The sequence below is a fragment of the Cynocephalus volans genome, chromosome 8, assembly GCF_027409185.1.
Source record: "Cynocephalus volans isolate mCynVol1 chromosome 8, mCynVol1.pri, whole genome shotgun sequence".
NCBI classification, from domain to species: domain Eukaryota; kingdom Metazoa; phylum Chordata; class Mammalia; order Dermoptera; family Cynocephalidae; genus Cynocephalus; species Cynocephalus volans.
This window is the reverse complement of record NC_084467.1, coordinates 128,609,953-128,626,951: the sequence shown is the minus strand read 5'-3', so window position 1 is coordinate 128,626,951 and position 16,999 is coordinate 128,609,953. Positions and strand designations below refer to the sequence as shown.

General features: G+C 35.5%; 1 protein-coding gene across 1 annotated transcript in view; it reads right to left on the bottom strand.

Annotated features, from left to right (window-relative positions):
* DNM3 (dynamin 3) overlaps nucleotides 1-16,999 on the bottom strand; it is a 483,214-nt gene that overhangs the window by 455,335 nt on the left and 10,880 nt on the right. The window contains exons 2-3 of the mRNA XM_063105911.1: nucleotides 9,823-9,879; nucleotides 7,172-7,243 (exon numbers count right to left, since the gene is read on the bottom strand). Coding sequence (XP_062961981.1) covers nucleotides 7,172-7,243; nucleotides 9,823-9,879 — 129 coding nt within the window. The remainder of the gene's footprint in view (nucleotides 1-7,171; nucleotides 7,244-9,822; nucleotides 9,880-16,999) is intronic.

Genomic DNA, 16,999 nt, shown 5'->3' with positions numbered 1-16,999 from the left:
AGATCTCCACATTAGTTTTGGTGGGAAAAACACATCCAAACTCTATGAGGATGTTAGTGTCCAGTTTAAGTTTAATGAAGGCAGAGACTGTGTCATTTATTTTCTCCCCACTACCACGTATGGCACATAGCAAGTGCTCAAAAATATGAGTTAGCGAGAAGGAAAAAAGGGAGAGAAGACAAGAGGGACAGAAGCAGGAAGGTAGAAGAACAGAAGAGACAGGTCAAATAATTTAATATGGCTGAAGCCTTGCATGTAAGACAACAGTGGTGAAAGGTGAGCTTGGAATATAGATTTCTTACTTTTAAGAAAGATCATACGAAGAAATTTCAAATTTAGAGAATATACTATATTAGAGAATATTATAGAGATATCTATTAAATGTTTTCTGTGCCCAGAAATTAAGATACAAAAAAATGTAAATGAGGGGGCTGGCTGGTTAGCTCACTTGGGAGAGCATGGTGTCGGTAAGACCAAGGTCACGGGTTCAGATCCTGGTACTGGCCAACCACCAAAATAAATGAATAAATAAATAAAATTTAAAAGTACGATAGGCTATGTAGCATTATTATCATTGTGATATTTTAAAACAATGAAGCACACATTATTTTTTCCATTATTAAATATTTTTCTTCATTGTTAGTATCTAATATCAATATAGGTAGGAAAATAAATATCAGGCAATTGAAAATAAAAATACTGAAATTTGGAAGTGAGGGAAGAAAAGATAGAAAGAAACCTCCTGATACACTGGATGGAAAAAGGCATTTTTAATACAAGAGTTCTAACAAACATTAGCAAGTAATATTAACAAAATATAAGCAATTTAAATTATTTGATTACATACTTATGCAACCTAATCTATTTTACCTTTTTTATTTTTGGTAAATATGTGGGATTTTTTTGGTAATTTTTAAAAATTTTTTTTTACTTATCATTATACAATGTAGTTGATTTTTGTGGCCCTCTACCAATTCTTCCTTTTCCCCTCTCCGTCTCCCCCTTTCTATTTTACCTTTGTTAATCTGAATGTGGAAATTGCAAAATCACTAACAGTCACATACCAATAACTCAAAAGTGTGAATGAATTTTCAGTTATCACTCTCCACAGTTTATCTTTTCAGGAAGTTAACAAACACAATTTATATCTTATGTCCTTAGTTAATGGGATTTCGGAAACAATAGTTCAATATTTTTCAAACTATGGTTTGTAAGTAATAAGTGGGTTGTGAAATCAATTTGTAGATCATGACCAATTTTTTTTAATAATGGAAAGGAAAGGAATGGAATTCTACAGAAAAATATCTGAGTATATCACATATAGAAATGCTAAGTATTCTATAAAACATTTGTTTCCATTTTATACACATACACTGGGTCACAATGTAAAGCGTATTTCTTACAAGCAGACACAGTCAATGACTGAAAAACCCTATGTGAGTCTTTACTATTACTTTTAGGAATACATATGTTTGTTGCATTTTAGATAGATTTCAATTCCGTATTTCAACATAAAAAAATAGTTATCATTGAATATAGAAGCAAAAATTTTAGAGATTTAAAGCATTTTACCAAAGACTTGAAATTCCTAAATTACTATATCCTAAATCCCACTGGGTTTGCAGTTTTAAATAAGGGATCACAGTAAGCTTCACTGAGAAAATGATATTTGAGCAAAGACTTAAAGAAGTGAGCGAATTAGTCATGCAGATCTCAGGGAGAAAAGTTCCCAGCATGCCAGAGAGGAATAAGCAAGGGGAAGAAATCAGAAATTAGGTCAGAGAAAGAGAAAAGGGAGCCAGACCACCTAATCCATGATAGGGACTCTGGCTTTCATCTGTGTGAAGTAAGGAGCTATTGAAGGATTTTTCAGTAGAGGAGTGACATGACCTGACTTACATTTTAAAAGGATCACATCAGCTGTTAAGAATAAACTGTAGGGGTCAAAGAGAAAAACGGAAATAAATAGGAAATGTTAGGGAAATCAAGGCAAAACATCATAGAGGCTTAGACCAGGGTAGTAGCTCCCCTGAGCTCTCCACTGAGAAAGAGAGAGGTGGTCAGATTCTGGGAATACTTAAAAATAGAGCCCACCTGGAATTATTTCTGCCATGCAAAACAATACAGTGGGATAAGGACAAACTCTATTTCCAGAAAAAACTTGGGTTCAAATCCCAGCTAGGCCTCTCACTGAGTCTATATTACCTTAGATATATTGTATTTTACATCATCTCTCTAAATCTCATGGTCCAAGTCTGTAAAACAAAAATAGTACCACTTACTCTGAAAGGTTATTGAAAGAGACTAAATAATAAGCATAAAGCACAGAGCAAGACTTCAATAAAGTGACTTCTTTTTCTTCCTTTTATTATGATTATCTGATAGAGACATATTTAAAATACAAAAGGCCCAGGAAATCACATCTAGTGGGCATTTTCTGGAAGAATTTTTGATGATAATAACGTATAGTTTCCAAAATAAACAGGGTTCCTGTGAAATATAAAAGCTTAATGCTTTTTCATTAAAAAACAAGAACAGTAGATTCAGGGTTGCATCACTGTTCAAGTCAAAGCACGTTATCGATGAGATTCTGTGCAAGAGTTTCTTAACAACCTCGTTCATCATATTATAAGAAGACCAGTCAATGGCGAGATAAAGAATAGCTCTCAGGGGCAAAAGTCTCTGGGCCTTTGAAATGGGTCCATGTTATTTAAAAATAAACTGCCATAAGGAAAAAATTATAAGTTTTTTGTGTGTTGTGTTTTGTTTTGTTTTGTTTTGTTTTACAAAGTGCAATTGAACTGTAGCTACAAATATCTTACTACTGTTGGACAAGGTACTTCATTCATTTCTTTAGCAAGTCTTTGAAAGCCACAAGGTTACAGGCATCCTGAAGAGCTTGAACAGCTCAGTAACAGTACCTTCCCTCCGGAAAGTCACAGTCTGGTACGTCCATCCTTCACATACTGAAGTCACACTCTACCTACATCAGTAGTGGGCCGCCTCCTAAAATTAAATACTCTCTACTTCCACAGCAGCCCATTTTTTTTTTCTGAGACTACGCTGTTAAACCTACTCCTAGTTTTACCCTCACAATCTACTAGTCTCCATGTTGATTTTCCTGTCCGTCCCGCTTCTTCACTCTTCAAAAAACATTCATTTTGTGTACCACTTCCAAGTTAATCTACTTAAAACATTTCCCTCTCTTATTAAGAAACTGTATCCTGATAACCATCTCATTATGTTAAAAGTCCCCTTCCTAAAGCTAGTCTCACACTAAGGGAACAATTCTTGGCTATTCTACTACTCACCACACACATGAGAAAAAAAGAAAAAAAAAAAAATCCTAAGCTCCCTCAAGACAGGCCTCTCCTCAGGCCCTCCCCGCATGCAAACCAAATTCCTCCGCTCCGAGCTTCTGCTACGGTGGCCCACCCAACCTTAAATACCTTCTCTTTAATTTAAGTCATTTCATTCAATTCTCATAACCAACTGTGATTTAAGCAAGGCAGGCATTATCTCTACATTGCAAATTAGGAAGCCAAGAATTATTTTTAGACTCCCTACTCTCTGCTTATTCAAAAAGAAGTGATATTTGACATGAATTTTGAATGGAGTGTCCAGGTTGTCAGATGATGATGAGAACATTTAGGGATGGATGTGTAAAGGCCAGGGAGATATTAAAGAGAAATATGTGTATGATAATATATACATGTGTATAGGTATGAATGTATGCACACAAAGCTATGAGCTGTTCCACTAGACTTGAAATGCAAGAAATGTCACATCTTTCTGTGTTTCAAATTCAAAGCAGTTCAGACTTCAAGGCCAAGATTCAGCCACATCAGTAAGAAGTCTAATACAGATCTGTTTAAGGATTCTTCTCTTGCCCCTTGGATGGAATCAGGACCCCATAGGTGATGCAATGAAGAAAAATGTAGGCAAATCCTATAGTCCCTGGCCCATGGAAGGCCTCCTGGAGATGCTCATTGTCTAAACTCTGTGGCCTTCTTGAAGGTGACAGCTCCACTGCCTGCATCCATTGCTTACCCTCCACGCCCCCTTCCCCGGCCTCTGTGCCAAGTTAACTATGAGGACCTTCTCTACGGATGTCAAAGTCATTGTCTCAGTGCTCAGTCCTTCTTAGCACCCACATACCCATACCCATTTCAGAACCCGCAAGGCACTGTTTCAATACAGTACCAGCCTCAACTACCCACAAAAAACAGACCATCCTTGATTTCCTCACCCTGAGAAATTTCTTTCTTCCCTAGGAGAGATGGGCCAATTTTCTAAAGACAGTCATCATTTCTTTCCCAATCTCTTTCACCAATAATGGGGTTTAGTTATTCTCCCAAGGGATTTAGGTGTGGGATGGTCCTAAATGGCTGGACCATGAATTCTAGGACCATCCAAGAGCCTGTTTACTTTCATTGAGAATAAGGAGAACTCATTCTTTAGGAACACAGTAGACAGTTTACCAGCCCCAAGGATGGACTGCATGCATGCTTCTCTAAATGTTGTAGAACAAACAATAAAGTTGCTGTCTTGCTACAGTAAGTTCTTAATAAGTTGCCCTGTTAAATAGAAAAGTAATCAGGACACATGAATATATTGAAACAACAAACTGTAGCTCATAAATATGTACAATGAAAAAATAAATTAAAATTAAAAAGAAAATAGAAAAAAAAAGTAATTTTAAGTCTTTTTCCTCCAACTAGACCACAGGTGCCTAGAACAACTGCCATAGTAGGCACTCATATATAATATAAATACATTTTAGCTGATCATTATATAAATGCACACTTCTGACATATCACAAACCAAACTGTCCCTTAAAATATAGCTAGGTACAACAGATGTAATAATGCTTATAAAACAGATATAAGAATATATATCCTTTTATCCCAGCATTAAAAGGGGTCACACAGTATTTATAAGCATAAATCAAATCTGTGTCTCGACAGATTCTAAACTCAGTCAATAAACTATTTTATTAAGCACCCCAGTTGGCTACAATGAATGCAGTGCCCATGTCTAGTGGAGAATGAATTCTAGCTCTGTGATTATTTTGCCTGTAATTTCAAAAGAATTTTTAAGCAAAATTTTAAAGTGTTCAAGGTCTATGTAGAATTCCCAGCTATTATCTCTTTTCAATTTAAGGTTACTTAGGTTCCCTTTTCTAAGAGTGACATGTCTACATTTTCAAGTCCCAAGTTCAATTAAAGCTTCCAACAAAATGTCTTTACCAATCAAGTCCCACACTAACAATGTGCCATGATTAAAAGACAATGGATTATAAGTATGAAAATGTTTGGTCCTGACACTAACTATAGGGCCCTTAAACAAGTTACTGAATTCTTGTTACTGAATCTTTTCACCTGTTCTCTCATTTGTAAAATAGCAGTATACTTGCCTTCCTCCAATGTACTTATGTTGTGTATTACTAAATAAGATAGTCCTTGGGAAAGTACTCTAAAAACTGTAGTGTGGTGGGGAAAAAATCTTTGTTAACATTCATCCTGGAACATAAACAGAAAGAAGTTATATCCAGAAAAGTAAAATTCAGAAAGGTAGTACCAAGTACAAAGGAGAGGTCTACAATTAAGTGATGATTAAAGTTGTGGTATTTGCTGCTGTCCACTCTATGACATCAAACTATGCACATAAAACATTTTTAGGAATAAGATACATTTTTAATCTTATTTCTCTCAATTAGAAATTTTCCTATGTTTTTATCCCTAGTTCAACTTTTCAAAAAGCTTTTCTTAACATAGCTGTTGTAGAGGAAAATTTACACTTAGAGCACAGAAGAATACAAGTAGTTTTTAACCAGTAACAGTTACTTTTGTCTGGAACACTAGAATTTTCAATCCCCAACAAACACCTGAAAACCTGTCACCACCAACAGATAAGTCAATCACCAAAGTATGTTGCTTCTGATACAATGACTTTTTCTCAATTTATCAAATGTCTCACAAGGAAATTTTAATATAAAAGACAGTAGCAAACATTCGCCTAGCCAACTGTAAGTAAAATAATAATAAAGATTTAAGTCTTTGATCAATTAAAAAAAATACTCTCTCCTTTTTAACAAAGATTATCACTCCTGAACACATTTCTATGGTCAACAACACTCCAGGTCACTACTTTGATTTTAAGCCAGGGTTCAGATTTCAGACTCTTGCTTATAAAAGACAAAAACATTTCTCATGTCAGGAATTTGGGATCTTAGAAGGTTTCAAGGTTTATCCTTCCTGAATGTCAACAGGGCTACCATAATTCAATCATGAGCATTTTTACTTTCATTTTAGAGAAGGCCTATTTTGTTTACTGGCAATTCTCAAAGAACAATTAAAATACTTCATTTTTTTCAGCTGGTAAAAGAAATCTAATGGACCTTTAATATTTTATTTTTAATAAATGCTATTATAGGTTACTATTTCAATTAGAGATATTAAAAGGAAAGAACACTATATTTTAGAATAAAAAAGAATTTTTGCTGCTCTGAAGCTAATAAAATTAATGTGTTCTCCAGGGTTAGAATATAGTCTGGAGAAGGGTTGTTTTATTCTTGAAAAATCCTGACTATTTATTAATCCTTTTATGGTCTCATAGGGCAATTCAAACTTAAAACAATTTTTTTTTTTTTTAAATGTACTATGGAAATGGAAACCTGAACTTATATATAAAGCTTCCTTGGCGTCTCCTTCATCTATAAAAAGGTTTTTTATTCCTTCTGCACATCGCTCCACTGTATCTCATTAGTTTATGTAAGAACCACTAACACTTAGGCATCCTACAAACAAATAACAACAGACTGAGACCCTTTGGAAAAGGCCCCAGCTAGCACTAATTGCCAAAATTTTATTTTAATGGAAAACTATAAAATGCGATTGACATTATATTGTTGGCATTCTTAAAACATGGTATACCAAGTATTTACATATTTCTTGATAAGTGTTCATTTGAAACATCAACTACTGTACTATGCTAAGACATGGTGATGCCTTTTGGAAATATTAAAGAGGGCCTGATGACCTTGCACAAATTGTGAGCTTTCATTATTATTATTATTCCCTTTGGAGGCGTTTTGCAGTATGTCTGTCTCCTCCTTTGCTGTCAGCATGTTGGGTGCCATTCTTCCCAGCATCAGCATGCCTGCCCATACCCATGCCTCTCCTCCTCGGTCCTGGTCTGCAGTTCCTCCTCTGCAATGGAAGTAGATGCCAGATAACCTGGCCTGTGAGAGTAGTGTGAAAGTGAGCAGGCTCTGAACAATGGCCTGAACTGTTCATCCGAGGTTAATCTCCAGGAGTTTTGCCACATCCTCTCAGCTACTCAGAGTCTATTTCATTTACCTCCCATCTCTCAGCACTTTCTTCTTTCAGGGCTGTATGGATAAATCAAGAATGCAAAAATGCTTTCTACGACAGAATGCACATGTGTTTTCACTGTCAAAATTACAGGGGCCCAATACATTTTTGGATTTCTCAGTTCTGGCCAACTGATATAAAACAACTATGTGCTGAATTCATACATTTCAAAGCATTCATGATATACGAATATTATCAACTTTATTCTTCTTAACAGGAAAGGAGATAAGCATAATGGCTCATAGTAGTCTCCTGTTGTAAATGGGGAAAGGCAAGGAAGAATTAAGAGACTCACTCTCTGTCACAGGAGTTCATTAGGGGCAGAGGTGGGGAAAGAGCCTGATATTTGATTTCTAGTTCCACATTCTTTCTAAACTGCCTCCAAAAACCATTGTCTCAAACCTGTAGTTCTCTCTTCAGGGATCTCCGCCACTATTGAATAGCACACCACTAATAGCTTAAAGGGACTAGGTCAAGAATTTTTTTTTCTCTATGTTACACAGAGGTTAATTATTTTATATTCAGAAAAAATAGGGTTTTTAGATGATAGGTTAAACTAGAGAAAAAAAGAGTCAGGGTGAGAAGGAAAAAAAGAGTCAGGATGAGAAGGAAAACTAAGTCTCAGACCTTACACTTTTATTTGGGAAACACAGAAAGTAAGGGCTTAGAAACTGACCCTTAGGTAACACTCTAAAAATGCACAGAAACAGAGTTAAAGACCCTTTCAGAATAAAGTTATATGCTAGTATATGTATATGTAACATTACTCAGACATCTTTGAAAGAAAAATCTCGGTACAATTATGCATCTGTGCTCAGAACCCTCTTCCCTCACACCTCCTCTGAGACCTCCCTCCAGCCATTTGTATCCTCTCCAACTCACTTCTACATTTTCAACCTCCTCTCTCAAGTGGTCCTTATAAAAATGTTCCAGCTATCCAAACTTGGGGGAAAAAATCAAGCAAACAAATACTACCAAGCTTCTCGATCCTTGTTTCACACACTTCTCTCTTCCCATCTGCCATTACCCCTCAGCCCTTCCAAAGCCAAGCTTCTTAAAGGAGGATTCTGGAACCACGCCTCCCTGACCTCTAATGCATGCCTAGACCACTGAAATCAGATCAGTCCCTACTTCACCTGGAAGCTGCCCTCACCAAGATCGCTAAAGACCTTCGTATTTCTAAATAGGACTCCCAGACTTGACCTTATTTCTTCTTCCAGTAAAACTTGATATTGCTAATATCCCTACCCTCTCCTCTCCTCTCTCTCCTGATGCTTCTCCTCCAACCGCTTTCCTCCTTCTCAGTGTCTTCAGTTGTCTACTCCTTCTTGGTTCTGTTTTCAACCATCTTCTCACTCTACATGTTCTCCCCTCAGGGGTCTCAGTGGTTCCATCCACTTCCTGCTAATGATTCTCATTCATGAATTTGCAGCCCAATTTCTCTTCTGAAATCCAGTTTCCCCTACCTGAAATGCCTTCCCCTCCCCACCGCCCAATTGTCCTTCAAGACTCAGCTCAGGTGTCAGCCCCTACAAAAAGACATTCCTTATCCTGCCTAGTGATACTCCCACTCCAAACTCCCATATGGCTTGTAGAAATCTTTACTATAGATCCCACTGTATATGTTTTGTCTATTTTTTATCTTCCCAACCAGATTGTCAACTCCCAGAAAGCAGGAACCATGTCTAATTCATCCCTGGATATCCAAAGTCTAGAGTAATTCCTGGTACATCATAGGCTTTCAATTAATGATTTATGGATGAATAAACAAACAAACCCAGAGTAACTTCCATTGTCCCCATTTCTGTGCTTTCAGAAATCTGTTACCATTTTTTTATCACCTCTTTCAAATATCATTTCATTTCGGAAGCCTTCCCCAATTCTTAACCCCCACTCTCTCATCTCCCACCTCTCCCCTGGTGATTAACTGAAATGCAAAGTAGATAAGGAAATCTGAGTACTTACTTTTCTATTCTACTACTGTTCTATTGTAGGAGGCAAGAAGGAAAGGACCATTCAATTCATCTTTTAGTTGCCTCAAAACCAGTGCTTTCCGTACTTAGGATTCTTTAGAGGAAGGCACATTCACGTTTGAAAGAAACCAAAAGCAACACGCTAGCAAAAACCTCCCCTCCACTAAAACGCAGCAGTATCTCACAATAGAGCTTTCAAAAGGAGTTACAGATCCTGTGTGTAGTGCTGCTTGCAGCTATCACATGGCAGCGGCGGGGAAAACACACCAGCACCAAAGCGAGACAAAGAGCAGAGATGAAGCCCGCTCTGTTCCTGCTGACGCTACTAAGGCCACTGCTCTCTCAGCTGGGCTAACAACAAACAGGCCCGGGCAGCCGTGCAGCCCAGCAAAGCAGGCATCCCATGGTTAAGATGCACGTCCCAGAGCAGTGGCTCCCAACATTTGGAGAGCACCACTGCCCTGCAAACTCACCTTAGCTTCAAGTACCACTCAGCATCCCTTTCTCCTAAAAAGTCAAAATCTAAACTCCTGTCAAATTAATGATAGTTAAAGTGAAATTGTTATTGGAAATAATGTAAACATCCAAAAAGATAATATTATCACCCAATGTAATACTAAGTAATCATTACAAACGTGGTAACAGAATAGTTAACATGAAAAAAGTTAACTCTCCACTATTAACTGAAAAAGCAAGTTAACAAATCCAAATGTGCAATATGATCTCAGTCTCTCTCCACACACACACAAACACACACACAAACACACACACAAACACACACACACACACACACACACACACGAGGGATCTTCAAAAAGTTCATACATATATATGTACATATATATACACTTTTAACTCATATAACAGTATACTATAACATAACATGTAACACTATAATACTTGGGTACTTCAAAAAGTTCATAGAAAAATTAAAATTGAAAGATAATATGCACCTCTCCGTGAACTTTATAAAGTATATTATGAGATAAATCTATGCCAAAATGTTGAAAGTAGTTAATCTCCAGGTGACTGGACTTTAGCTGATTTTTGTTTTCTTATAGCTTTATCCATGTTTTCTAAATACTCTTTAATGAGCATGTATTTCTATAATAAAAAGGAAAAAAAGGTTTTAAAAAAATGAAATGGTCACGATTAAATTCTACAAACCTCTACATCTTCATAAATATATTAAATTTCTTTAACTTATTTTTTTCATTATATTAAATTTTTATTTATATCCTGAAGATTTGAAATAATTTTTTTATATCAGTCGTATTGGTTCGTACAGGAGATGGTGCAAGATCTGTAGAATCGTTAGGTCACCAAAGGGACATCTGGGGAGGCTTAATAAAAAGATTGCTTGTGAAACTAGGTTCAAAATGAAAATGATAACGAGAAATGTATTAATTTTAAACAAATTTCTTATTAAGAAAAAGTCAAAAATAAAATCAGTAAGCAAGTTAAATTCTACCACTAGCCAATTAGGGTAAAGATCATATTTTTATTATTTTCATCTATAAAATGTATAAAATGCCAGATTATTAACAGCAAATGAAGTTCTTAACAGATGCAACATAATTCTAAGGTATGCCCCACAGGCCATAGTCTCATAATCTGACCTATACATACCCTGGATAGAATATCCCTCTCCTACTTAAATCCTGAAAATGTTATAGACAATAATAATAACCTCAGAAGAAAAGGTTCTGCACAAATACAAGTTTTAGTCAAAAGAAAATCAACTTCAAACCTACAAACTTGAGTAGTCCTTTTTGGTAGCATTTATCAATCAGAAGCTATTTGTTTAAAAGTAATTTAAACATTTAACTGCATTTGTCTAATTGGTCTCATTGACTTGACAAGCCAATATTATTATAAACAGAATTAAAAATTCAGGCAAAGATACAAACCAGGGAAAGAAACAAAAAGGAGTAGAACTCATTACAGAATTATTTCAGAAAGTTCAATGTTATTGACATGCTAGATTCCATATCTTCACTTCAGTGAATGAGATGATTTGGGACGATTCTTTTTTTATTTATTTAGCAGGTATTCATTAAGCATTCGCTGTGGCACAGCATATACTAATCTAGGCTTTCAACCAAAGAAGCAATTCTCCATAGCATTCCCCTCACTTAAAATAAAAAAATTGACAAGAGATAGACATGATTATTCACTACTGTCAAATCCCTGACATCCGTTCTTCTAATTAAATCTTCCTATCCTTGACATTTGTGGAGTAAAATAATAAAGTTGTTTAAGAAAAAAGCCTTCAAATAAGAATAGAATAGGGAAAAAATATGTAAAATATTTTAATTACAGAAAAGTACATAGTATAAAATTTAAATTAGACATCTGGAAGGGGCAAAACAAATTCTACCTGATGAAAACTTTGGTTGTTCATTTTAAATGCCCTGACTTGGAAAAAAAAAAGAAAGCAACTCTATATCCATTGCCATTTTTAAAACTGATCCATGAAATTCAGCCTCTGGAAGACACTGGTTCCAGAGCATTTTAGCCACCCAGAAGGTGCCTGATCTACAGTCTGGAATTCTGTCCCTAACACAATGCCACACATACAGAAGATGCTCAAAAAATTATTGAATGAAGAAATGTAACCCTATATCATGCAGAAGATGTGGCTGGGGAATCACTTTAAGATGGTCTAAAACACCTAAGACTTTAAGAGGTTTCAAAAATGAAATAAAAGAAGAAGCAATACATTAAGGTACAGTTAAGGAAGATTGAGCCTAAAGAACAAATTTCCTCACACTGCCTATAATTCATTGCTCACTGCCTAAAATTCTAACACTGGATAGGATATATTTGAACTAATATTTACTCTTCTTTGGAAATGTAAATAATTTGGAGAGAATTAAGGAATGTAACCATTTTATGTGATTATTTTATCAGAAAAATTGCAGGGGTTCTGTCATAATGTTTACTAAGTACGTAAAATATAACTATATAGTTAATATTATGAGATATCGTTATGATAACTTAAAGTGCAATAAAAAGTTTTAGCTATTTCATTTACCTGCTTATAAATAATACATTGGCTTACATTTCAAGTTATATTAGATTGAGTCATACAAAATTACTGAATTTGGGGCTCAAAAAATGGTCAAATATTAGATAATTTAAAATAGTTTGGGCTATAGGTTACTGTAATAGTGAATACAAGACACTATACATTGTCAAAACTTTACAGCACAAACAGTGAACTTTAATGTATGCAATTCCTACAAAATCATTAAGAACATCAGGATCCCCGAATGGAATGCAGAATGTGAGTAAATAAAATATTCTAACCGTATTACAAATGTGTGAAATAACCTCACTGACGGGGAGCGGGGAGAGTGCTGACCTAAGTAACTCTGGAAATGAGAGGAGTCTGCAAGACTAAAGGCAATGGAGCTGCACGTAACCCCTGAACTCTAGCTGATAAAGCTGTTACCCCTGGGGGTACAAGTTAATAATTCTGATACTGTTAGACTTATATACTGGAATGAACAATTAAGAAAATAAATGATGGATGGTGAGAGTCATTCTCACTGTTAGGATGCGACGTTACAGGTAAGCAAGAGAGAATTATCCATGCGGTAATGTATTAAAGTTGTAGACATCAGTATGAACTCATGTTTAGCTTAGCAGGGATATAGATAATTACACACAGGAATATTTATAGATGTGTGTGTGTGTGTACAGGTTAGCACACATATATGTCCCCTTGCTCTGTCAGCAGAGAGGACCTAGAAGCAACTACATCCCAGTAGCAATGAGTATACCCAGATCTTGGTTTCTAATACTACTTCCAAAAAAAATGAACCAGGACTCCTTGGAGAAATAGCTGACTCTAGAACTAGGGCAGGAAATATAAAATATGATCCTGCAGCATTTTGTAGTGTCAGAAAAAACAAACACGCACATGCACACACACAGAGTGATAGGACACAGGAGCCAACTGAAAGAGATCCCAAGGGAACAGACAGAGCAATAAAGTAGTATTGGAGTATAACCCGAAGTAAAAAATAAATACCCAGGAGCCCATACTGATATAAATAAATTATTGAATAAATAAACAGAGAAGAACAGACGATCTCCCATGCAGATGAATTCCAAATACTTTGTGTAGACAATCCACCCTGAGGGAGACGGAGTGTAACTCTCCATTCCTTAAGTGTGGGCTGAGCACAGTGACTTCCTTCCAAGCAATATGGTGTGGAAAGGGAGACACCTGACAAGCTCTACCTCAACCAGGTGATGATGGTCGACATCTACAATGATGAGTCATGTTGACAGTACGTACCTTTGATACCATGTGATGAAAATGGTCATTTCCTTCTGTGGTCTTTCTCCCAAAAACATATAAGCCCATAACAAAAACATCAGATAAATCTTAACTAAAAGACATTCCATAAAATAGCTGATCAGTACTTCTCAAGATTGTCAAGATCATCAAAAATAAGGAAAGTCTAAGAAACTGACACATCTAAAAGTAACTTAAAGCAACCTGACAATGAAATGTAATGCAGAGTCCTGGATATAGTCCTGGAATAGAAAAATGCCAACAAGTTAAAAACTAAGGAAATATGAATAAAATATAAAGCTTAGTTAATAAAATTGTACCAATAGTGGTTCATTAATTCAACAAATATGCCATATTAATGTAAGATATTAACAATATGTAAAACTGGGTGTGGAGTATACAGGAACTCTCTGTACTACCTTTGCAATTTGTCTGTAAATTTAAAACTGTTTTAAAAGAAAATGTCTATTCAAAAAAATAATTTGGAAAGAGCTGAGATGTTTACTGCATAGGATGGGGTCGGATTTATGCCTCCAGCCCCATCTCTAATGCCATAATTGGCATCCACACCTCCCCCAGCTTTCTTGCATGGGAGACTCTTAGACCAGACGTGTTGGTCATTGTGGCCTTTTCACTTTGATGCTCTTCCTCTCTTGGGTAGGCTATGAGCCATCCCAGGACAATTTGGTTGCAAAACCATATAAAGTCAATTATATGAGAAGATTTTCAGAAACCAACTCTTTTTAAGATGAGACTTTAATTTTTTATTTTAAGATGCGACTTTTCAAAAATCACATAGAGTGACTTCTAGAGACTTCGTTCAATCTTATTTTACCTTCAATTCAGGATGCATGACTATTTACCTTTTTGCTGCTATAATTGGTCTCTAATAACCAAGACAAAAAAAATATCATCTTAGATAGATTTCTACATGCTCCCATCCCCCACATACATATAAAATTGAAAGTTATTATTATTACCATTCTATTATGAACTATGACACCTTTATAATTCTCAAAAATATGTTGCAGGAGCAATGCCAAAAAAAAAGGAACAACTTAATGATACCTTTCCCCAGGGGAAGTTGCTTATAATTCAGTTGACATCTAAAACTTCATATAAATTCTTTTTCATTCACAGAGTCAAGAAGTAGCTAGTAGCCATTGTTCTAACTTTGAAATATGTTCTGTTAAGTATATATTTTAAAGTAAATTTTAACATGGATGTCGCTAACTTAATTTTAAATAAATTTGATTATGTTTTATCTCTAGGAAAGCATCTGGTAATTTTCTAGGAATATTAACAAACTAGTCATTTTTTTTCTTCTTGGCAAGAAATGCTACTTCTATATAAATTCACAGAATGAGTACTTTCATACAAGGATGGCGAAAGTTTTAAAAAGCCAAATCTTAAAATAAAACCAGAAAACAAATTCACTATGAATATTATTTTTAACAACCTTCTTATAGTATACTAACAAACTAAGCTTTAAATATGTCCTCACGCAAGGGTTGCTGCCCAGGCTTAATTCTTCTCTTTTGATGTAAGCTGTAAAGAATTTGAACATAAAATGTAAATGAGAATGCATGCCAAATAAACAGCTCACTTTAAGGCATTACATATCTGCTTTGGAAGACAGGTTTGATAAGGGCCTCCCAGGCAAGCTCTAAATTGCCTTTAATGTTCAACTACTCTCTCCCTCTGGCCCTCTCACTGGTAGATCCCACACTGTTTAAGAACAGTTATCTGAAGAACGGTACCCAAGATCATAGTTTGATTCATTGATCCTACTGTAAATAATTAGGGATGGTTTGGAGAGTAGAGATTGGTACACTTGTAGTTTTTTCTCATCGATTTTTCCTCATACCTTAGTTCTTAGCACTCAGTATCACTACAAGTCTACAAAATATGGCTGATAAGTCCTAATCAGAGCAACATAAGTGAGGCTTAAACTCAGGTTGGATGGCTACAACACATTTAGATGTCCATGCAAGCATGGCAGCTGCACTACATATGTTAAATATTAATGCTAGAAAGTCTGATCTTTCACCTTCTGTAACTATCCCTGGTAAGTGCTCAGTCAGTCTTTGTTAATGTATTTCCAGTAAACAGTAGTTTAAAGAAGGCTTTCCCTTCTTTCCTAATCAATGGCCTTATCTCCTTCTGTCTTCTAGAAGGAACTTTTATTTAAAAAAGCTCTTTCTCCTGCCTAATCTGTTTTTGTTTGTTTACTTTAATCTTTTCATAAACTTCAGCTAATTGTCAGTTGTAGCCTCCTTGACACTATCCTGCCTAAACTTTCATATAAATTCTTTTTCTGTGATTAAAGAACTAGCTAATAGCTATTCTTCTGACTTTGAAATATATTCTGTTAAATGCATATATTAAAGCCAATTCTACTACTGGAAAGTTGCCAACTCCATTTTAAATAAATGCTACTTTTGTATTTTTCCTTAGTTGCATGTCCCTCCCTTGATATTCCGTATATATTCCATACACTTCGTGTTCAGAGAATTGTCTATAAAATTTAGTTAGATTTTGTTAGATAACCACCTTGCCCATAAACCTTTCTCTCCTGTTAAAATCATTCATAAATAATCAGAATTTCATTTTTTATCATCTACCATCCTCATGAGTCACAGTCCCTTGCAAAATACCTACTTTTTCCCAAAACTTCTTAAAATCTACTTTTAAAAAATGACACCCAGTACTGCCTTGACTTGATATTATAAACTTTAATATGGTCATCTTTCCCCAGAATTCCTTTATATCACCAAGGTGTCTTTGTTTGTCATTACCAGATACAGAATTGCAATTCTCTTTACTAAATCTTACACCTTCAAAGAGATGCTGCTGCTGGCAAGACAAGAATGCATCAAACGCTCTGACTTTATGCTAACTCATATCTGCACAGCACTGTTGTATTATCACATTTGATCTTCATGATAACCTTGTAAGTTTGGAAAGATAGGTATTATCAACCCAAGGCTAAAAACAGTTAAATGATTTACTCAAGATCAGAAGGCCAAGCAAATACAAATTGGGACCTATTTCAGCAACCTTTCCATTATATTGCATTCCTCTTCTTTTAGCAGACTGAAACTTCCAGCTGACATGAGGATGCCATCACTATTATTTCTTATATCTATGCCAGTTTTATAATCTATACTAAGAACCCTTTTAAATGTTTCTAATAGCTGGAGAGTTTGTTCTCTGGGGAAATAATGTTATTTCCCCCTTCTCTAAATGAGAAAGAATTTCATTTGACCTTGATTTTATTCCCAGCTCTGCTATCTTTTCACTGTATGGCCCTGAGATCTAGAGTCTCAGGGCTATAAAAC